Source organism: Danio rerio, chromosome 5 (assembly GCF_052040795.2).
Source record: "Danio rerio strain M-AB ecotype USA chromosome 5, GRCz13ab, whole genome shotgun sequence".
NCBI classification, from domain to species: Eukaryota; Metazoa; Chordata; class Actinopteri; order Cypriniformes; family Danionidae; genus Danio; species Danio rerio.
Window position 1 is genome coordinate 47,154,931 of NC_141025.1, and position 25,070 is coordinate 47,180,000.

The following is a 25,070-nucleotide window of genomic DNA, read 5'->3' on the forward strand; positions in this document are numbered from 1 at the left end:
TTTACTTGCAAAAATGTATGGTTCAATTAAAAAACTGCCTTGTGAAACGATCTAAAGCAATAAAAGAATTACATCAATTGCAATATTTTTTTTCCAACAATATTGAAAGTAATGAGACATAATACAGTCTCATCAGATGTCACATTCCAGCTGCACCCCATCACTGGGAAACATCCATACACTATTATTCACACACATACACTACAGACAATTTAGCTTACCCAATTCACCTAAAGCACATGCCGTTGGGCTTGCGGGGGAAATCGGAGCACCCAGAGGAAACTCCACACAGAAACGTCAACTGACTCACCCGAGACTTGAAACGGCGACCTTCTTGCTGTGAGGCGCTACCCACTGCACCACCTTGCCGCCATGCAAACCAAATGTTTTCCCAATAATTTAATACTTTTGTGTTCCACATGAAATTCTTCAGTAAATAGTTATTTTCTTACACATAATGTCATCAACAGCATCATGCAATTTAAAAGGACATTACATTAAAATAGACATCTGACTCACAGACATACATGAGCAATTAACTGAATGATCGCAAACTTCTCTGCAGTCAAATCTGTCACACTTGTATAATCTTGTATATTGTGGTTTGTTGGTTTTTGTGATTTGTTGCTGAGCAACTGTGGTTGACAGTAGACTGTTTATATTATGTGTGCCACTTCACAGTGAATGTTGTTTGAAGAATGGATCCCTTTAGATGGGGTTGATAGAAATACATTGATTTCTGTAGCGCGAATGGAAACTGAATAGTGATTAGCTTTTGGGAAGGAAGTGATTGATAGTGTGTCAGCTAGTGTACAGAGGCTTTAGGATTTATTTGCTGTTATCTAGCACCTTTATAAAAGTTTTGTTCAGCCAACTGCTGCAGTGTGTCTCGTATTTGTCAATGTCAGTTCGTATTTTCAAGAGAGAAAAAAGAAATCCTGTTTCTTGGTGACACTTTTTTTTTTTACGGATTATGCTGTTGTGGTCAAATGAGCAACATGGGAAATGCTTCAAAAGCATCTGTAGTTTTAAGATATCAGATGCAGACATAGTGAAAGATAAAAGCTGGAAGAGATTTTGAGAGCACCTTTTGTTCTATTTCCTCAATGTGTCTTGCATATCTCCTCATTTTTGTCATCTTCTTTTTCAGAAAGTGGGCTGTGACAGGGAAATTGGCTCCAATAAGGTGGAAGATAAGTGTGGTGTGTGTGGGGGTGACAACTCTCACTGCCGAACTGTGAAAGGAACCTTCACCCGAGTGCCCAAAAAAGCTGGTAAGATACTTCCCTTATTTCCTGGGCCATTTTACCTACATCAGCCAGCTTTTCTTAACTGCAGCCCTGTCATTAAGTTTATATTTCACAACTTTCATTAAGAAGACTACTTTTGGGGGAATATGTGATAATGCTGAAATTTTGCTAAACCTGGAATATTGATAAAGAGCAGACCTTTATTATTGATATATAATGGTACATTTATTACATAAAGTAGATTTAACTCTCAGAAGCACCAGTTGTGTTTCATAAGTTTGTGCATATATGTAATTTTCATAATAAACATTATTTTAGCATTCTAAGGGGAGAGTGAAATAAATGAAGATACTTTTAATTATTTGTTAGCACAAAGGCAACTTTGCATGTTTAAAGAATACATTTTCCTGTGCCAAGAGCTAGCTACTAAATATATATATATATATATATATATATATATATATATATATATATATATATATATATATATATATATATTAGTGCTGTCAATCGATTAAAAAAAAAACTAATTAATCACACTTTTTTAAAAAAAATAATTGCGATTAATCGCATTTAAAAGACTGAAACTTGTAATTTTGGCTATTCGAGTGTAAAATTAATGTAAACGCAAGACAAATACTGTTTAAATTCTAAATATAATTCATTATTAGAATTTTTGTTTAACTTGTAACACAGATTTCTTCATGTAAACAACATACCCACAATAAACCATCAAGATCCTGCTTGACAGTTATATTTATTACAGAAATAAAAACACAGGCATGTTAAAGCCATTTGAATTTCAAACAATCAATACCAATAAAGAAAACATTGATTTCCATGTTGGATTCTAAGTGGACTGCAAAAAATGCCAAAATACAGGAATTGCAGATATGGAAAATTATAATAATAATAATAAAGTATTGAAAATCTGTGCATGCCCTTGAATAGGTTTCGCAACTTCCATTCTATAAAAGCACAAAAGCCATATATAGGAAATAACGAGAGTTGACAAAAAAAAATACTTTTTTTATTTATTTAATATTAAAATAAAATTATAATCCAGACTGGAAATGTGTGTGCCTGTTTGTTTTAAGGGAGCCTAATAAATAATGAACATAACAAAACTGCCTGCTGACGCACACAGTTAATGTTGATTAATAAAATAAAGATAAATAATAAAAGCAATGTGTCAGAGACCCTAAAAAAATGTTTAACTCAACAATGAAACATCAAATGTAGCTAACAGCTGTTACATTGTCAATCAAATGAACATAAACAATTAAAAAATGCAACAAATATTTGTTTGGGCAGAACTACAAAACTAAATGTAAAAAAAAAAGTTGCTTAAGTTGCACACTAGTTTGGTCATGTATAAATATCATTATAATATCCATATTGTATAAATATTATTGTCACTATAAGTCTACATCATGCTGACGATCAAAAACACAATGTCATGATATCTCATGCGCTTGTCTTCTGACCGAGTGCATCTTAAAATACATGAATGACCCCTCATAGAGCGTACTAAGCAGACATTCTTTATAATTTGTAAAATAAAGACTTGCAGGTTAAGGAAACAGCATAGGAATTTGCCGCGGCCGTGGTGCAGATTAAAAGTTTAAAAAAGTATATTCATATAGACAGATAGGTAACTAGATAGAATAGACAGGAGTTTATTGATCTGTGCCCCGCTGCAGAGTGCAGACAGACGCAAAAGCCTGCTCTCCCGCGGCGCGGACCGGCGCGTAAGAAACAGGCGGGACTCTCTGCTATTTTGACGAATACACACCAACGTTACACAGAGCCCAACATGGAAGTTTGTGATTGGGTCAACCCAATGTCAATAAAGAAAAGAACCAATGGGCTGCAAATTATGTCACACGGCTGCTTTGTCCGGAAAAGAAACATCTCACTTTCAGAGCGTTACAGCTCGCAGCACCGTCAATCACTCAGGCAGAAAAACATGACAGTCTGCTAAGTGTTTTATGGGCCGATCAGATCATAAGCAGATGATCAGCCCAGCCCAAATAGTACGTCGAAACAGCGGGAAACTTCCGGGTCTGCCCCTGGCCACAACAGAAAAAAAAAGCGTTAATTGCGTAAATTTTTTTTAACGCGTTAATTATTTCAAATTAATCGCATGCGTTAACGTGTTAATTTTGACAGCACTAATATATATATATATATATATATATATATATATATATATATATATATGAAATATTATATGATATATGAAAATATCTTTTTCTTATGGCTATAGTAAAAACAGCATTATTATTTTGTCAAAAAACTAGAGGTTTAGCTAAACGTTGTTAGGGTTAGAAATATTTATAATGCGCCAACTGGTATGGTTTGTTTTTAATTGTGGTTGTCGCTGAGCTCAGAAATAGTGCCCTTAGAGCAATAATAACATCAGGATGCAAGGGATTGGGATCGAAGAGACCATTATGTTTTCAGTGTTAGTTGCAGGTAAAGCAGGACACACACTGTACGATTTTGGCCATCTGTGATAGCTTTTCAAATCCTAAAAAGCCCTCAGATGGGCCTGTCTCAATAATCAATTAGCGCTGGGTCGATAAACGATATTAAATCAAATCGCCATAACATTTATGTTGATTACAATGATAAGCTCTAAACTTTTTTACTCTATATTGATCTAAGCCAATCACCGTGCAAGAATCTAGAAGTTTGTTGATGACCAACAAAAATGTTAGGCTGGGGTACTCATTTAAATCTGGAAGCATTAAGAACTAATATAGAAGTGTATATCGTTATTGTTCAATATAAAAAAGAATCAATCGAGAATGCGTTTTTGCCATATCACCCAGCCCTACAATTAACAATTTATCAACTTATCGCACAACGCATAAACATGACCTCAATCAGTTTTTGGTGTTGCAATATACATATGCTTATACATAAAAGCCAATTCTAGCAACATTTCACCTGATTGTGCAACATCTCCAGCTCTTGAATAATAATAAGTAAAATAAAACTAAACTAATAAAATAAAAACTAATAAAAAAAAAAACTGATAATAATACCTATTGTATGTACTAGTGGTGTAATGGATCACAAATCTTATGGTTCGGATCACAAAAATGTTTTTTGAGTCACGGATCAGACCATTTTTTGGATCAGCAAAAAAGGGAAGACACAGATGTCATTTGCTTTCTATGTGTACAAAAGTATTACTGCTCAAACCATTTCTGCAAAAGCCAACAATCAGAACTTAGAACCTTTAATTTTAATAAAAATAAAAATCAAGAAAATACCAGCTGAAAAAAGGGAACATGTTTAATACGAAGAATGACCTTTGCAACTGTTGCTGATATACTACATATAGAAGTCTAACATCTTGTACAACATATCATGTTTATTTTTAATTATGATTCAACAATTCACGCATAAAACATCATGTTTCATTATAGGTGTATTATTTATGAAAACCTATTCTGTCACATAATTTTAATGATTGTCAGACACCACCTATTGGTCATCTAATGTAATTGCTACAATATTCACCAGCGTCAAGTTCCATTAAACTGTGATTTTAATCTTTACCATAAACATCAGTGTTTATATCTGAACTATAAAGTGTTCTCCCAGTACTTCTGTTATTTAATTGTTTGTAACAAACTGAAAAAGTGCAAAAACTGAATCTCTCTCAATCAAACGCTCATTTGAAGGATTAATAAACATATGCAAATCATTATTATGTATCATTCATGTTGTGCAGGTTTGAACTGAGATTGCAATGTTTTAATGTTAAGTTGTGCAGCTTTACACTGAATGCATTAATGCAGACTAAACAAACTGTGACAGAAAACACCTTTAATTAATGACCTAAGAAAGCATTTAGGTCCCATCACATCTTTTTTCCTCATCATTGTATTTTACAGGGAAGCCAAAATGCTTTCATACACGTGATTTGAATGACACAGAAGGCGATCTCTCTTAAATTTTTATAAAAATGTTGGATTAACCTACAAGTTCAAAAAAACATATTAATCTGCGGGTCGCGTGCATTCCAAACTATGGATTGTGATCCATACGAATCACGGATCAACTGTGATCCATTACCTCCCTAGTATTTACTACCAATTATTATAGTACATTTTCATGTGGGTGCCTCTGTTAGTTTTTCAAGCTTTTTTGTTAACTTTTTTTATTTTATTTTATTTATGCGAATTCACATTCCAATTCCCATGCCTAATTATTAAATTGTTAAAATGACTATAATTAAATTGAATGAAATATTCTTAAGAATACATATTGTGTGGTCTCTGGAAGAGTGTACATAAGAATAATATTGTTCATTGAAATATTTTTCGGTGCAATATATCGTTTGACAAAAAAAGATATACTGACAGGCCTACCCTCAGATCCCAGACCAAAATATGTAGTCTATGATCGCTGGTTTGACATGTTCACATGCTTCCCATTAATGATCGCTGGGATAAAATTTGAAATTGTCAATGTCAGAAGTATCGAGGAACAGTCTTACTCTGTGGCTTCTACTATGACAAGCGTCAAATCAAATATACTGTCTGTTATTTAATCCATTTTCTTACATGGACAAGCTATTAACACAAGTCAAATTAACACTGGAGATTGTTTTTGTTTTCTAGCCACCATTACATTTCTTCTTGTGAATTCAACATACTGTCAATGAACAGATAGATGATGTTTTCTTCAGACTAATCTCATGACACATAGTCATTGTCCGTTTTTAAAAATGTTGAAGGATGTAACTGAGATCCTGCAGTGTGACATGGCTTGATGCCGGGAACATGTTTGTGCAGACTGACAAGCTGCATACAGCGTGCATCTGCCTCAATGCTGTAAAAGTGAACAGAGGAGCCTGTAGATGGATTGCAGTCACATTCATAATAGATATTCAGAGATTTCAAAAAATGCTACACAGGAAGTCTCTGTAAAGGCTGTAGCAAATGAACTTTTAATATACTTCAGAGAGGGGCACGAATCGAAGTCTTCCTCTCTGCTGAGAGTCAGCTGTGGTTTATTCATTGAATTTTGACTGTGTAGGCTGACACAAACTGCTGTTTTTCCACACTGGGATCTGTCAATTGCACGTGGCTCTCTTCTTAAACCCCACGTTTTAGATCTGTGATTCTAAGAAAAAATCTGCATTTAATCATTGCATCCATTTTAAAGTTATTTAAAATACAAACTCATTTACAAGTGTGCGTCTGTACTTGTAAATGAACATGCTCAAATGTCCATTAAAGCCACTTAATCTACATGCAGTCGTCATCAGACAAATTAGAGGTTTTGCCTATCTGAAAAACCTGTTATTTGAATGTCTCATTCAGTCGTCGTTGCACTTTAATTGTTGTTAAGAACATTTGAAAATGGAACAGCAGATCTTATGACTATTTTCCCTCAGCTTTCAGACTGAACAATAGCAGTTCCTTTACTTCACTTATATTCATTGACAGTTTGTCAGAACATTGACAGAATGTCAACTCATGTATATGTTAGTAAAGTGCTGGCTGCACATGTGTGGGTTAAGAAAAAAAGGCACTTTTGTTATAATATTTCTTTTTTTATTATTGTTGTATGTGTTCAATACAATCTCAGGCTCTGTTTAAACTGTTTTGGAGGTCCAATCGTGAGCGCAAAGTGTAAATGGTTTAAAACGTTTTCTGATCTGATAGTTCATTTGAATATTCACATTTTATTTTATTTTTGTTTTAACATTTAAACATAGTATGTCATGAAGCATCCTGCAGAACAACAAAGGATTCCCTACTAGTCAGACAAACAACAACAAAAAAGTTACAGGTTTCATGTGATTTAAAAAAATAACAATTAAAATAGGTATGTTTCATTTTAGCTTTAAATGTGTTATTTGTGCTTATTAAAATGTGTATTAAAATCATTGTTTTATGAACATGATAATACAAAATGTAATTGACTCACTTTAAGCTCCTAGCCAGCTGAAACATTAATCTGCCTCTTTTGATGAAGTATAATCAAATAACGACAAGTGAACGTTTTAAACAAGCAGATATAAACAAGTTGTGAATGTTTTCTGCTGTTTCATGGGTAGCAAAGGAAAAATGTCTTTTAAATAGTTATATTCTGAAAGCTAGTTAAATTCATGTATTAAATGCAGTTTTTCTTTGGAAAGGTGTGCAGTGATACTTGCCATTTCATGCATTTAATCCTATGCATTTATCTTAGTAAAAAAACAGTGTCACTCACTGGTGAATCAAAAGAGGAATGCAAACCATAAACTGCATGAATAAATGCAGCATACATTAATGGGTAAGTACATGTCACATCCAAAAACATGTATTAAAATAGCAAGCCAAGAACATTGACATGCAGAGCCATCTGGCTACTCTACAAGGGAGGTGCTCAACTTACCTGTAAACACAGAGAGACAATAAACAGAATTCATTGCATTTATATGAATTCACAGAGCTTCCCTCAGGACTAACATTACCTTTCTGTCTCGAAGGTCTACTTTGCATACAAACTGAATATAGACACTTTTTAAATATTGCTCTCTAAGGTTTGAAGGAGAGAATGCTGCTTTTGATACAAGTCTTACTCTTCAAATGATCTTATTTTTGTTTATCAAAAAAAAAAAATGGAAACAACTGATTGATACATTTTGGCTGATAATGATTTCAACAACAACACAATGTATTGATAGTACATATTTTCTGTAGTTATATACAATAGCTAGTAGGGGTGTGATAAGATCTTGGGCTACAAGATCTCACAAGACTAAATTGCAATGAGATTTCTTGTCGAGTTGTGATGTTATGGTGAAGCATGAGGGTAAATTCAACAATGAAGATTGGATTTGAACCGCAAATCAATTGTGTTGCACACACCTGGCAATCTGGGCTGCCTCTGTGTTGCGCATCACTTGTTAGCTTGGGTGGTGTGAGATCGAGTTCAAAGGTTGCCGCGTTTATGAGCAAAGGTTGCTACAACTGCAGCCACACAAATTAAACAGTCCACACTTGCATCCAGCATCTCAGAGGTTTGCATGTCATTTATGGCATAATTCATTAAAATAGAAGTAAAATAACATTCGTTACAAGTTTATTAAAAAATAAATGAATAAAAATCTATTTGTCATTCGTATATTACCAAATATTTTTGCTAATATTTAGAATTGTATATAAACACTATATATATATATATATATATATATATATATATATATATATATATATATATATATATATATATATATATATATATATATATATATATATATATATATATATATATAGCAAATTATTTTGCATTGTTTGCATGCCCTTTACTGTATAGAATACATTAAAATAGAAGTAAAATTGCAATTGAAAGAGCATATAAATAGTTTTGCATTTTGTGATTTTTTTTTTCCAGTTGAATAAAAGATATATCCATTCATATATTTCATCCAAAAAAATTCACAAAAATTGTATATATTCAAAAAATATAAAAATCTTGTCTCAACTCGTGCCTCATCTCGTCTCGTGGAGTAAGTGTCTCATCACACCCCTACTAGCTAAGTGCTTTTCCTACATTGAATAAATTTCACTGGCTATGGATTGGATCCATTTAACATTTAACTGTCCAACAATTTAAGAGAGGTATCAGTTACGATACATTAAAAGTACAATCTTCAAAGGTGATTATTTTTAACATTATCAACTTTTATTTGGCATTTAATAGAACCTATTTATGTAATAATCTTAGCAAAAAAGTCAGTGCTGTTGCTATAAGTAAATTATGGTCACACTTTATTTTGATGGTCCATTTGTTGAATTGAAGTTACATTGCATCTACATGCCAGCTAATTCTCATTAGATTATAAATTGACTGTTAGGTTGGGATTAGGGGTTGGGGTGTGTAAGTTGACAAGTACTTGCAAAGTTTTTTATAGTCAGTTAAATGTCTGATGAAGGAGCAGTATCATATAAAGCAGACAGTCTACTAATACCCAAATGGACCATCGAAATAGAGTGTTTCCTAAATTATAAATGTTGCTGCTCCAGAAAAAAAATGTTGTCTAAAGGGCAGATAGATTATTTTATTGTCCAAGAGGTTTTAGCCCAAACTAACCAATGGTTTTGTGCAAGCATTCGAGCATGATGCAAAAACGGTTGCTTTTCCTGACACACATCTGAAGTTTTGTACACAGGTCTGATATTTTGTTTGGGCATATTTCGTTTTTTGCAGTTATATAATGATTTTGCACTGAGAAAAACATTGAATTATTTTAAAGACTTGCAACTAATTTTCCCAAATGTAATTAATGAATTAATAAATTAATGTTTTATTAATAACAAACAACTAATAAACAATTAATGTTCCTCAATGTCATTTATTTTAAAACGAGCATTTTAAACTCTCCTTATTTAATATTACAGCTTTAAATTAATTGAATATAAGCCAATAAATGATACATTGGTAAATCCCTTTTATTAAATATCATTATTATTAATGTTTCATGCATTTGCTGATCAGCCAATCTTTATCACTGAAAACACTATGTGACAGAGATGTATTGTAAAGCCTAAGTGAAAGTGAAAAACATAATTTTTTGTTCACAATAGATGATCTGCTATGCACACTGCACGGAAAGCTTTTTTAATTTGACCCAGTTCAGGAAAGTCATCCATTCTTATAAGGGAAGGGTTTTCATTATTATTTCTTCAAAAGTAGGTGTTGAAACATGGTAGTCATCTAATTGATTTCTTTAAGCAACCCTCAATTGACTTTTAAATGATATTTCCCATATATGCAGTAGTAATGGGGCTTGAGGCTTACACCACTACTCATTTATAAATAGATTTCCACCACTGTTATTGTATTTTAAAAGAAAGATTTAATTGCAAGATTGAAATTATGGGTTGATTTAGCACATTGTCACTATGGCTATTAACAATACTGCAGTCAAAGGGTATTCAATTACTAAGTTCCATACTGGAAATGTCCTTCACAGCAAGGGCAAGAATCATGCATTCCAAAGAATCATGCATTTCGATGACAAAATAAAGCTGTGCACTTGATCTACAGCATTTACTGTAATCTTCTTCATTCTTAAAAATGAAAGCACCAATAAGTGAAGTTTAAAATAGGAAGAATCGCAGACAACTTTGTCTCGGTCCCCAAACTACATCTCACAACCAAACACATGAGAAGTGACATGAAAACAATGCAAGGTCACGTCATTTATCTTTTGTTACTAACTACATAATGAGAAAGAAGCCTTTAGTGGGGTAGAAAATGTACTTATTTTGCACACCTGGCTGACATTTGTGTCAAAATAAACTTATTGACAGCTTCTTATTAAATGACAACTTATTTACATTATGCAATGTTTTTTTATAAATTGTTACATTTTAAGACTAATAATATTTATATATTTATTTGACATATCATTAATTTCCAAGGTGTTAAAAAGCCACTGAAAAAAAAAAATATATATATATAATATATATATATATATATATATATTAAGCCTTGAAAACCTTTAAAGCATTTAGGCCTTTAAATGTCACTTTCAGCTGTATAGAAATGTCTTGAAAAATATCTAGCCAGATAATGTTATTTTATAAATATATATTTTTATGATAATTAGTTTACATATTTAGTACCACAGCCAAACAACAAACAAGCAATGTTTATAGATTTTTTTTGTTAAAACAAAAATTTAAATAAAAAACAAATAGTGCTTTATCATGCCTGAGTGCAAGAAACACATTATGTAATATGAAACTGTGATATGAAAACACACAGTGTATTCTTGTTACATGGCAGTGTAACAAGCATGATGTGCAGGCATGAACAATGCGATATGTTGTGGCAACATCAGACACAATCAGTGATTCTGTCACTAAAGTCACTCACTGGATTCAGCTTCAGATGCACTCCATGTGCTTGTGCTACCAGCAAGGCAATTACATATGGAAGGTTTTCTTTGATTCATGATTTTTTAATGGCATTTTGAAAAATATTCACTTTTGAATATTATGATTAAAGAAGAGATATCTTAAAGAAGATAAAGATAAAGAAGATAAAGAAGAGATTTGTCCATAGATATCTGCCGTTCAAACAAATGAATAACAAAAATATATATATATTGCTGTTTAAGTTTAGTGTAGCAAAAAGCACTGCAATCAATAAAATAAAATAAAATTTGTCACCCTAAAAAATATATGAAAAATTAGCAGTGTTCTTTAAAAAACTGTTCCAAATTTGAGACTGAAATCACAAAATATGAGGTTATATTCCATAGGCTACCCTCATGCCCACTTGGTTACAACTTCTGCTAATTAAATTTTAAATGGGCAAATGGCGGTTAACAGTTTAAATTTCAGCTCATACATCATTGGTGTTAACACAACACATTCTTATAAAGCTATGAAATATATTCATTCAAGAGCAGTAAATGTTTTTTTTCTTTCTCCTCCACTTATATCGTCTCACCACAATGTAACCACTAAATTGCATACTCTGATTCACATTTCTGGTGAGAGGCTTGCTCTGTGTGCTGTAACAAAGCATATGAACACAAAGAGCTTAACCACTATCATGATTTAGCACAACACAGATAAGCATAATGCTTGTATTATCTAAATCTAAGTAATGCATTATTTTGTTATTGCAACTCATAGTGGTAAATTTTTAATTATTAAAACTATTTAAAAGGTTTTTGAGTGTGTTTGAGTGTGCGTGAATGAGTGTCTATGGGTGTTTCCCAGTATTGGGTTGTGTCTGAAAGGTAATCTGCAGCATAAAACATGTGCCTGGAATAGTTGGCGATTCATTCCACTGTGGCCACCTCTAAAATGTAGACTAAGCTGGAGGAAAATGAATGGTTGAATGTAATTTCTTGCAAACACTGTAAAAGCAATTTATGTATGCAAATAGTATCATCTATGATCACTACATTCGTGATCCATGACTGCTTTTATTATTAAACACATTTCAAGTCAAATCCAACTAAGTATCAAAATATAACACTGGTGAAAAAGTAGCACAGTGTATACAGTCACAGCAGAATTTCAAAACTAAGATAAAGGGTAGGGTGTGATGCCGTGCCTCTTTTAAAAATCATACATTTTTGTACGATTGAACTCATGTATATGCAAATTAGCCACTAATATGACAACGTAAAATAGTTACATTTCCACATGTGATCAGGCTGGAAACAGATGACTATACAATGGTAATTACACACATTAAAGAGCCACTATTATGAGTTTTTGAAAAATAACTTTCCATGCAGTGTGTAACACAGCACTAAGTGAACGAAAACATACAGCTGAAGTTTAAATCTGAAAGTGCATCGTGTTAAATAGTTAAAACTATTGATTCTTTAATGAAATAGTCAACTCAAAGTAGAATAAATAAATCGTGTTGAGTTTGGATCTTTTGCCTGAAGGTGTGAAGATGGAGATTCGGCTGCAGGGAATAAAGGGTTAAAGTTAATTTTCACAACAATACCACAGTATATCCAACCATGTGCTGTGTTTGTTTCTGTGGTTTTTCTGATTTTTGATACAATAACCTACACTGCAACGCGGGATTCGTCGACCATTTGCTCTTATAAGGAAGGAGCAGCAGAGACTCTTATGTATGGGATTTTATCAGACTTTGACAGTGTTACAACCGGCTCAAAATTGTAACATTAGAGAGACAATACGGACCATGTAAACTGAAAAGAGAAATGATTTATTAACAAAAAGCATAATTAACAAAAGTATGCTTTTGGAGCTCATGATCCAAAACAAACTAAAATAAATCAAAACTGCCAGGCAGAGACGTCCTGCTAGTCGAGCTCCCTCTCAGAAAGAATGTTGGATTCTTTATAGGCACCACATAATGGGTCTCAGGTCCGATGACCCAACCACCAATCTGTAATCATGCTGGCTCTGCAAATCACAAAACACAAACAACAAACAGGTCCCACGTGGGACTTAACAGACAGGGACTTTGTCAGTAACTGTTACAGTTCATACAGACCAGTCTCTTCTTTCTTCGGATCAGAACATGTTTGTGTAGTTAAAATTGTTGCATGATATACAATAGTATTGTATTGTTGTAACATGTAATCGCTCTGCGTGGTTTGTAATCACAAATCTATTATAGATCAGTGCTTGTATTGTGTCTCGGAGGATTCAAATATTGCATCCAAAGTCACATTGAAAATGTGACACATTCTTCTTCCTTAAGTGATTTAAATATATTTCTGAATTTTTGTCGTTTCTATAGCCACTGCCTCGCATGGTTCAGGATTGGTAGAGCTACGCATCGATGAATTGGCTCTTCAGTGTTTGAACTCTCAGTAATGATTAAATCACACTGAACTGAGCTAAACTGAACTGAACTGAACTTAAACACTAAAACCTGAACCACACTGTTCCAGTTACTATGACCATTTATGTGAAGCTGCTTTGACACAATCTACATTGTAAAAGCGCTATACAAATAAAGCTGAATTGAATTGAATAGCAACCATAAGCTGTTCCTGCACACGTGTGGTGCAGCCAATTTTCAAAATAAGTAAACTTTTGCCACTGTGTGGATTAATCTTGAATGAGTGTCGTTGTTATTGCTTGGGGTCAGGGGTTTGGGACCTAACGAATCGCTGAACAAATCATATCGGAGTCGTTAGAATAATTAGCTAAAAATAAATGCATATTATAAGACAATGAAAGTGTTTTTGACCTTGCATGCATATCAGCCTGTTGTTAGAGACCTCCCAAACCAAAATATGACCTTTTATAATGCATAATAGGGGCTCTTTAATGCATGATGAAGCCCACCCACACATAGCAAGACAAATGTGTTTAAAATGATTGGTTTGTGTGTGTTGTGTTGCCTTTCTTTCATGTGAACGACATGGCATGTGACCTTGTTGATACAGATTCCTTCTTGAGCTTTTCAGATATGCATTTGTGTGTGTTATGAATGCATTCAATTCATTCAATATTCAATTGCTGAACTAGAGTTCATTCTGGCTCCAACCAGAATTTGCATGATGTTTACATGATGTCATTAAAATGTGGGTCATAATTTATGAGCATGAACAATTTTGGGAACTTCATGTCACACTTTTTAATGACAGTTCCTGGTATTTTACTCTCTTATTGTCACTTTTTAACACATTGATTGCATGAACTAAAAAGCATTTTGACTCTTTTCAATCTAACTCTACCTTGTTTTATTTTCAATTGATCACTTTTTAACAGGAAAAAAGTTAACCAAGAGATCCCAAAAAGAAATCCATGTGTTGGAAAACACAATCTGCAAGTATCTTATATCATCTAATCCTGCATTCCTCTTTCTGTCCTCTACTTCTGTCTTTACAGTAGCTTGCAGTTTGCTAAATATTCAGAGGTTTATATGTAGTAAACTCAAGCGCATCTCAAGAATGTTGTTCATTACCACCGAAAAATTTAATTCAAATTTTGATTCAAGTTTGAATCCTCATCTTTGTCGATAACCCAGAAAAAAAACTTGTATTCAGTAATGCACTTACAATGGATGCCTGTGGGGCAAATGTATTTAAAAGCAGACATGTGAAGGTCATGCTTTTCTTGACGCTCTTTAAAAATTCAGTCAACTTTATCTGTTTTAATCACCAAGTGTAAACCTTCTGCATTATGAACTAAATTCCTCAGTTTGATCTACTGTTTGAAAGGAGGATTTTGTGGGCAGTCACATACTGATGTTCTTGCGTATAATTTGTTTGAAAATAGAAATTTAACCATTTCCTCCTGTTACCATTTTTTCAGAAATGATTGGTTAAAATCAAAGTCTTTTAAATCATTGCAGTTCGAAATGAGAACAACAGAAATCACCTATGAATCACAAGCATTGCATTGTTAGTAAATGAATACTAGGCATAGGATGATAACCATTTTCAAAGTATACCGCAATTTGGAAAATCAAGCTTTTTTTAGTGCAATAGTATCTACAGCAGAAAATATATCCAAAGATGCCGTTTTAAATTGTAAAGAAAAAACGAAGACAGCAGAAGTCAATGATTCAATTGAATTATATAGCCTGACATGGTTACTGCTCCAAAATATTTTAGAAGTTTCTTAAAATAAAATATTTTGTGTTCAAAGGGGAAAAAGTTTTAGTTTTTTACACAGACATTTAAAAATAATATATTTTAGAGCAGTAAACACAACACCATAAAACCGTGAAACCATGACATTTTTATCCAAGGTTATTATACTGTCAGAATCTTTTTCCAGCCCATACCTAATGGATACATCGTACACTGTCCATTGTACGTAATTACTTTGCAAGTTTTTTTCTTTATTTTTTTACAACATGATGAATACATTTTTTTTTTTTCAGAGTGGTAGACAACATGTAGATTAGCTTGAGATAGAAATTCAGAAACCTTGTCAAAAGATTGACATACAGATTGGTCCTACTTAGCTGAACCCACTTAAAGGAACACACTTTTTGGAAATAGCCTCTAAAAAAGTCACCTAAAAAAGAGCTCTATCATTTTTGAGCCAATATCCAGGTCTGGCAGGAGCACTTCTGGCTTAGTTTAGCATAAATCCCTGAATCAGATTAGACCTTTAGCATCTTGATAAAAAAAAAAAAAAAAAAACTAATAATAATTTTAAAAAGATAATATTCCTATTTAAAGCTTGACACTTGTGCAGTTACATCATGCTCTAAGACTGACAAAACAATTGTGATGTATTGTAACAACAAGAGTTCAGCTTTAAATAGGAAAGTTATCTAAACGCTTTTTTAGCAAGATGCTAATGGTCCAATCCATTTTTAATTATTTATGCCAAGCTAAGCTAAAAGCGCTTAGCTCAAATTGTGTGAAACTAAAAGGGTAGAACTCAACAGTTTAACTCCAGGTGACTTGTAAAATTGGCCTATTTCCAAAAAAAAAAAGTGGAGTGTTCCTAAAGTAAGACTATTCTTACTTTACATGACAGTTCATTTATTCACTTACCTCAATCATTCCAACCTGTAGGTGTTTCTCCTGTAGAACAGTAAAAAATAAAATAAAATGAAAGAGAGAACTGTTTTGGATTGTACACTGAAAGTAATTGGCTTTAAGGTTGTTTGATCCATTACAAACTTTAAAATATATTTTGTGTTCTACACAGGCTTGGAATGATGAAAATATTCTATTTTGGGGATAAACTTTGACTCTTAATGTTTTAACAATGCCATCAAAAGCTTATTTCAAAATATCAATATTCTAATTTTGAATATTACATGATAAATGTAAATGAAAATACACAATAAAAAATGCAAATAACATAAAATGAGTCAATTTAATAAGGTTAGTATGAACCTGAAAACCATACTACCTCACTCTCTCTTTCTCTCTCTCTCTCTTGTTCATAGTGTGTCCTTCCCCCACCATCTTCATCATCACACACCAACCATTACTCCTTAATCTCTCTTTCTCATTCCTCATTCCTTTATTCCTGTTCCTTTTAGGCCTGCTATATAACCTCTTATGAACTCTATTAGGATTACCCCGCAGCCTTGTATTTCTCCGAAGATGTCTTTTTATGCACATTTATCAATGATGAAATTTCCCAGCAGATGCTACCTTAAGTGACTCAATCTTTCATTGCAATGATTAGACTCCTAGCCACCTTTTTTAAAATCACAGCCATGTCTCAGACAGACATCAAATCGCTAAAGACTAATTCAAAGTCTAGCTTTGGTTTATAGACATTAAAAGTTGTCAAAGGCAACGGCTGCAGGACAGAATGACATAACAAACACTTCTTATCCTAAAGGGAAAACAAGAGGAGCCTTCCTGTTGCCGAAAGGAGCTCGGAATGTGTATCTGAATGAAACGGCTGATTCTAGAAATGTGATGGGTGAGTGGTAGCATGCTTTGCAGAGGACTGGGCATTCATGGAGAAGGCAGCCTTAGTAGTTTTGTGTTCTTGTGTTGTAAACTGACTTAAGGTGCCACCATTCAGTGTCCTTTTTAAATATGATATTACAAAAAATTAAGTTTTCACCAGAGGTTAACTAAAATAGCAGCAACAACAACAAAAAATGCCTTTCTTAGAGAGTTTGTCTTGTTTCTTGTTCTTCAGAAAACTTTAAGAAAACAAAATAATATTGTTTTACGTTAGACAAAATATATATTATTTTACTTTTTCCACTTCAGGGAGTTTAGCTTGTTTTAAGTAAAAAACTAATTTAATGTTAGCTTTTTAATTTATTTATCTAGAAAAATACAAGAATATTTAGATGCTAGAAACAAGACAAACGCTGTTACTGTAGGTAAAAAAGTGTTCATTTATTTTTCTATCTTTGCACTTTTGTTATTTGACCATCAGAAGAAAAAGACATCTATTCACATACTGTAAATGTTAATACATGAAATGAATGGATGAGCAACCTTCTGTCATGTTTTGTTTGTCCCATGTAGGCTTGTTGTGACCCTGCTTGATGAACAGTTGCAATGGTTCTGTTCAAATGCGAAAGCTGTTCAACTGTTCAAACGTGAAAGCTTTAGTGATGTACTAATTTAGATGTGTCTTCTGGTAATGCCCACCTCTGCAAAGATCGACTCGTGGTAGAACTTTTTAACTAACCAATTGCTTCTGCTATCTCTCCCTTTGCCTTTGTTTTCTGCCATTGCAAAGGTTACCTAAAGATGTTTCTCATTCCTCCTGGGGCTAGACATGTGATCATACAAGAGCATGAGGCTTCTCCTCAAATTCTTGGTAAGTGATATCTGCCCTCATGCTAAACAGCAAGATGAAATGCATGCTCATGTATTCTGTGCACAGTCTGGGTAGCTGTGCTTAATGGATCCACATCACTCCAGCACATATCTGTCACACCAGCACAAACGGGAGGAGAAAAAATAAAAGCTTGTGCATTTGGCAGACAGTGCATTAGACAGAATTAGACTCACAGATTTTACAGAAAAGCAGTCCACTACATTTTCCTCATGGCATTGTGAACCCAAGTCTAAAAAAAAAAAAGAACAATTTGTTTGACACGTGCAGTGAGTATTTAAAAATAGCATTTGTATATTTTTTTTCTCTTCCACAACTTGAAGTAACTCAAACGTGACATTAAAAACCAATGTCTGACTTAAGCCTTTTTAAACACATACTTTCCTCCTGAAACGGTAGAAAACAGTGCTAGCAGTCCTAAAGCTGTGGGTTTGATTTCCAGGGAAAACAAAAAGCACTTGCATCTCAAGGCAGTGTAAGCCACCTCTGCCAAATGCAATATATTAAGGATAGTTATTCAATTAATGTTAACCACAGACTTTATTAAGCTCATAAATCAGCAGAGCTATCTAAAAGCCCATTAGAAATCCTGAGACAATCCATGGAGAAATAGCTTTCTGGGTTAACCTGCTAATTGACCTTGTGACTGAAAAGCTCTGCTTGTCATTAAAATCTAACGCTACTCCATTGCAGTTATATCAATATCGGAGGCAGTTTTAAATGCTATGCATTGATTCTTAGTCATCCTTTTTTTCTTTTATTTGAGCATTTTTTTTTTCTGTAACAACATAAAAAAAATGTTCCCAAGATTCACAGTGCCTCCTTTAAATGTACGCAGATCCGCAAGACTAAAGTACATTTCCCTCCCTATTTTTCATTCATTTAGAGTCCATACAGACAGCAATTATCACTTTGTAATGCACATAATTGGACAAATTTCCATTTTATTTCAAGAATATTGGCCTTCTTCAAAGCCCCACTCCATCAGAGCTGAAGTTTTTACCTTCTTATTCTTCGGTAGTTGAACTTTTAATTAAACCTAACCTTACTTTAATTAGCTAGATAAGATGTTAAACGCCTCACTTCTATGCCCCAGTTAACCTTCCAAGAGGTCTTCCAGAGTTAATTCTGTTTCAATAATACTTTCCTTTGAGGAATCTTAATAGCTTATTAATAAAATATTTTAATCCATATATTTAACTTACAGTGCCTCGTTGCAATAATTATACTCATTTGCATGTCAGGAGGCTGTAGTTTAGCAATGTAGACGGTACTGTACCTTACAGGCCCATATAGCCACAGCATGTTTCTTCCAAAATATTTAAAATGATTATAAATGCATTTTTAAGCTTAAGTTGTGTATATTACATGCCAGTTCCCACCAGTAGCATCCCAACTTTCTTTCTTTCTATCTTTCTTTCTTCCACATTTCTGTCTGATTAGTTAAATCTACTTGTCAGTCATCAAATGTCAGTCACTTCAAAGTTTTTGCATTCCATATAGCAAACAGTATGTGTGTAACATTTGTTTTTAATAAAAAAAACTTATAAAAACATCCCATGATGTAAAAAAGTCATTTAATAACAATATGTTGATAACTTAATGTCAAATAGAATACTTATGCGAGATAAAACCTTATAATTTTAAGGTGAAGTATGCATGCATGTGTGTACTGTATGTATGTATGCATGTAAAGATGTATGCATGTATGTATGTATGTATGTACAGTATGTAAGCTATGGAGCCAGATCAGTCTCAAAAATAATACATTTGCATTCATAAAATTCATGGAATGAATCAATTTGTAGTGACCAGCAGGTGGGGTTCAGAAATATTTGCTACTAAATGCATTGAATCCAGTCGTTTGCAAATATTACTGATATATTACGTTACTCAGCTTATTTAATTTATGGCTGTTGCTTATATATTAGGCCTACACTGAAGTTCATTCGCTCCATGCTGTGCATCTGACAGTTTTACCACGAATTATGAGAACTATATATATATATATATATATATATATATATATATATATATATATATATATATATATATATATATATATATATATATATATATATATATATATTATATGAACACACACACACAAACACACACACATAATGTGTAAACAATTTAAATCTATTTATGTCAAAGATGCATATGTGAGAGCATTTTAAATATTTTTCACAAATAAAATGACAAATAATTGTGTTTTGAATTTATGAATTAGAGTTGAGCATTTATGAATTGTGCTTTGGATTTATTAATGCAAATTTATTATTTTTGAGACTGATCTGGCTCTATAGTAAGCACGCATGCATGTATGTATGTATGTATGTGTATGTATGTATGCATGCATGTATGCAGTGGTGTAAAGTAACTAACTACAAATACTCAAGTTACTGTAATTAAGTAGTTTTTCTCAGAAATTGTAATTTACTAAGTAGTTTTAAAAATGTGTACTTTTACTTTTCCTTGAGTACATTTTTAGTGCAGTTCTTTACTTTTACTCCTCTACTTTCCTTCAACCTGCAGTCACTACTTTATTATTTCTTGTTTATGGGAATTAGAAAAATCAGTCCTGTAATTCCTGTCCAATCAAATCACACTTGTAAACTGTTCACACTTGGTAAACTGCATCATAATGCACTACTTCAAGACATGTGCACTTTACATTGCAGCAAACTGTTTGGAAGCATTAACTGTCCAAGAAGATGTTCAAAATCTTTACACGCATTGACCCAGAGACTGTTGTTTAGATCAGGGATGCCCAAACACAGTCCTGGAGGGCCGATGTCCTGTAGATTTTAGATCCAACTTGCCTTAACACACCTGCACGGATGTTTCTAGAAAGCCTAGTATGAAATTGATTAGCTAGCCCAGGTGTGTCTAATTATGATTGGAACTAAACTTTGCAGGACACCGGCCCTCCAGGACTGAGTATGGGCACTCCTGGTTTAGATGCATGTCACTGATGAGAAGATTATGGATATTTACAGTATGATGACCGAAATGGCCTTAAACACCCAGCAGGCACAAGACATCAGAATGCCATCAGATTGAAATTGTACGCTAAATGTCATGGAGACACTGCATTTTGTTTGGAAATGAAAATCGGGTTTACATCAGAACTCAACGTCAGCCCGATATCAATGTCCAACATCCAACCTAAAATCAACCAAATATCAACGTCTAATGATGTTACAGTTGTGTCAGCGTTACCACTATGACATCTATCAGACGTTGAATTTTGGTTGCCATAACTGATGAATAAATTTCAGTGTTTGACATAAATATGATGTTGGTTTTAGATGTTGGCTTGACATTGGATTTTGGTCACTTTCCAATAACCTAAAATCAACCAAATATCAACGTAATTTGATGTCATTATTGGACATCAAAACATTGTTGCCCATAGACACTGGCTAGACATTGATTTTTGGTCACCTGACATCACAACCTAAATCTAACCTAATATTAAGGTCTTATGACATTGTGTGCCTGCTGGGCAATAACTAAATGCACTACAGAATGTTACGTTTACACACACATCCACAAATTACATGTAAATGCAACAACTTTTTAACAGCATAATACTCACTACTCATGAGTACTTTCAAAAGAGCTACTTTTTACTCCTACTTTGAGTAATATTTACAAGAGCTACTTTTACTCTACTCACACTACATTTTTAGACAAGTAATGGTACTTTTACTTAAGTATGCTTTTTCAGTACTCTTTCCATCACTGTATGTATGTATGTATGTATGTATGTATGTATGTATGTATGTATGTATGTATGTATGTATGTATGTATGTATGTATGTATGTATGTATGTATGTATGTATGTGTGTATGTATGTTTGTAAGTATGTTTGTATGTATGTATGTATGTATGTATGTATGTATGTATGTATGTATTGTAGCGAGGCAGAGGGAAAACAACGGCACAACAGGATGAGTTTACAGACAAGTCCCCGGAGGGTGCTTTATTTACAAAGTGAAGGTGTTGTAAAAGGTGCTCTTCTTTAGGGTGAGGTGCTCTGGTGCTCCGGGAAGTAGGTGAAGGACAGTGAGTAGTCGGGTGAAGGATCGTCACGAGCTGGAGTCCGCTAAGGAGAGACAGAGAGACAAGCATTAGCACAGGGAGTCATAGAATGAATGAAGCTCATCTTCTCCTGGCGTAGGTTGGGCTTATATGTCTCTCCGCTTGATGTCCTCCAGCTGTGTGCGATCCTGGCTTGATGAAGGTCCAGCTGGGTGAAATTAGCGACCAGGGCGACGTGACATATAATTGCTCGCTACATTCCCCCCCCCTTAGCGTCGTCCTGGTCCTGGGTGTCCTGCGGAGAAAAGGTAGAGTATTGTGAGGGGGGGTAGAATGGTTTGACAGACCTGCCCATCCTGACCATAGCCTTGAGAGCCCGTCGGCGTTTCCGTGGGAGGCCCCGGCTCGATGTTGCACTGTGAAGTTATAATCCTGGAGCGACAGGAACCATCTGGTGACTCGAGCGTTGTTATTTTTCGCTGTTGACATCCATTGGAGTGGAGCGTGGTCGGTCACCAGGGTGAATCTTCTGCCAAGGAGATAATACCTGAGCTCCAGGATTGCCCACTTGATCGCCAGGGCCTCTTTCTCCACTGTGGCGTACCGGGTCTCTGCAGGGGTAAGCTTCCGACTCACGTACATGATGGGGTGTTCTTCATCGCCGTGGACCTGGGAGAGGACCGCGCCTAGGCCCGAGTCGGAAGCGTCTGTCTGTAGGATGAAGGGGCAGCCGAAGTCAGGTGCGTGCAGTACCGGAGAAGATGTTAGTGCCGTCTTCAGGGCTTGGAACGCGCCATCTGCTTCCCTGTTCCATTGTATCTTCTCTGGCTGCCCCTTTCTGGTCAGGTCTGTCAACGGGCTGGCTATGGATGAGAAATTGGGAATGAAACATCTATAGTAGCCCGCTAACCCCAGAAATGCACGTACCTGGGTCTTTGTGGTGGGTTGTGGAGTTTCTTGTAGTGCTCTGATCTTGTTCTGTTGTGGCTGTATGAGACCTCTACCGATGTGGAAACCGAGGTATTTTGCTTCTGCTAGACCCAGGTGGCATTTCTTGGGATTAGCTGTGAGCCCAGCCCTACGAAGATCAAGGAGCACCCTCCGCAACCGGGATAGATGTTCTTCCCATGACTCGGAGTGGACGATTAGGTCGTCGAGGTATGCTGCTGCATACGGCTGGTGGGGTCTCAGCAGGATGTCCATCATACGCTGGAATGTTGCTGGAGCCCCGTGGAGCCCGAAGGGAAGAACCCGGTATTGCCAGTGCCCACCGGGAGTGGAGAAGGCGGTTTTCTCCTTGGCGCTTTCACTTAGTGGTAGTTGCCAGTAGCCTTTGGTGAGGTCGATTGTGGATATGAATCGGGCTCCACCCAGCCGATCCAGCAGCTCGTCCACCCGAGGCATGGGGTACCCGTCGAATTTGGAAATTTCGTTCAGCTTCCTGAAGTCATTGCAGAAGCGGAGGGTGCCGTCGGGTTTGGGGACCATCACTATGGGGCTGGACCACGGGCTACGAGATGGTTCGATGATTCCCAATTTCCTCATCTTTTGGATCTCCTCGTTGATAGCCAGCCGGCGAGCTTCTGGTACTCGATAAGGCCTCTGCCGGACGATGGTGCCAGGTGGGGTGATGATGTCGTGCTGGATGATGGTGGTTCGGCCCGGTTTCTCTGAGAACACATCCCTGAACTGACCGACCAAGGCTTGCAGCTCCGCCTTCTGGTTCGGTGAGAGTTGCTCACCTATATGGACAACGGGAGAAGTTTCTTCTGAGAAGGCAACTAGATGACCTGGAGCTGCAACCCATTTCTTCATTAAGTTGATGTGGTAAAGTTGTTCTTCTCTTCTTCGTCCCGGCTGACGGACTCGATAGTTTACCGGCCCTACCCTTTCTACCACTGTATATGGCCCCTTCCAGGATGCCAAAAACTTCGAGGTGGTGGTAGGTATCAGGATCATTACCTTGTCCCCTGGTTGAAACTCTCTGGGTTGGGCGGGCCGGTTATATAATCGCTGTTGGGCGCGCTGGGCTTCGGTCAGATGTTGCTTGACGATGGGCATGACTTTCTCTATACGTCCTCTCATGTCCCGTACGTGCTCAATCACTGACCGTTGTGGGGCTGGCTCTTGCTCCCAAGCTTGACGAGCCACGTCCAATAGCCCTCGTGGTTGGCGGCCGAACAGCAATTCAAAAGGTGTAAAACCTGTAGATCCTTGGGGAACTTCTCTGATCCCGAAAAGCACGTACGGGATCATGAGGTCCCAGTCGCGCCCATCCTCTGCCACCACCCTGCGGAGCATCTGCTTCAGTGTCTTATTGAAGCGTTCCACCAAGCCATCAGTCTGCGGATGATAAACAGAGGTTTTTATTTGCTTTACCTTAAGGAGGCGGCAGAGGTCTGCCATCAACCGGGACATGAATGGGGTGCCCTGGTCGGTCAGTATCTCTGCTGGTATTCCTACCCGGCTGCATAATAAAAACAGCTCCTTAGCGATTGCCGATGACGTGGCTTTTCTCAGAGGGATCGCTTCTGGATATCTGGTGGCGTAATCGAGGATGACAAGGATGTGTTCATGTCCCCGGGCCGACTTCGGCAAAGGCCCTATCAAGTCCATGCCAATGCGGTTGAAGGGCACCTCAATGATGGGTAATGGTATCAGAGGGCTGGGGGGTGGTCGTTGGGGAGACGTTCTTTGGCATATGTCACATGCCTGACAATACCTCTTGACTTCTCCATCCAACCCGGGCCAGTGGAAACGATCTCTGATCCTCTTGATCGTGTTGGCTGCTCCTAGATGTCCTGCCATCGGGTGAGTATGTGCCAGTTCTAGAACAGTCTCCCTTTTGGTCCTCGGGACGACCAATAGCGTCTTCGTTTCCCCCCGCCTCTCTGCGACACAGTACAGCAGACCATTTTGCACAATAAAATGTGGGAGGGGGTGAGGGCTAGGAAACCGTTCGTTCCCGTCTATGATCCGGACTTGTGGCCAGCAGTGCTTCAACGTTTCGTC

General features: G+C 35.8%; 1 protein-coding gene across 5 annotated transcripts in view; it reads left to right on the top strand.

Annotated features, from left to right (window-relative positions):
* The window catches only part of adamts3 (ADAM metallopeptidase with thrombospondin type 1 motif, 3), a 214,793-nt gene that overhangs the window by 143,148 nt on the left and 46,575 nt on the right, over nt 1–25,070 (top strand). The window contains exons 15-17 of one of the 5 annotated variants that reach the window (XM_087251131.1): nt 1,151–1,274; nt 14,495–14,551; nt 17,045–17,128. In XM_087251131.1, coding sequence (XP_087107257.1) covers nt 1,151–1,274; nt 14,495–14,551; nt 17,045–17,128 — 265 coding nt within the window. 5 annotated transcript variants of the gene reach the window in all.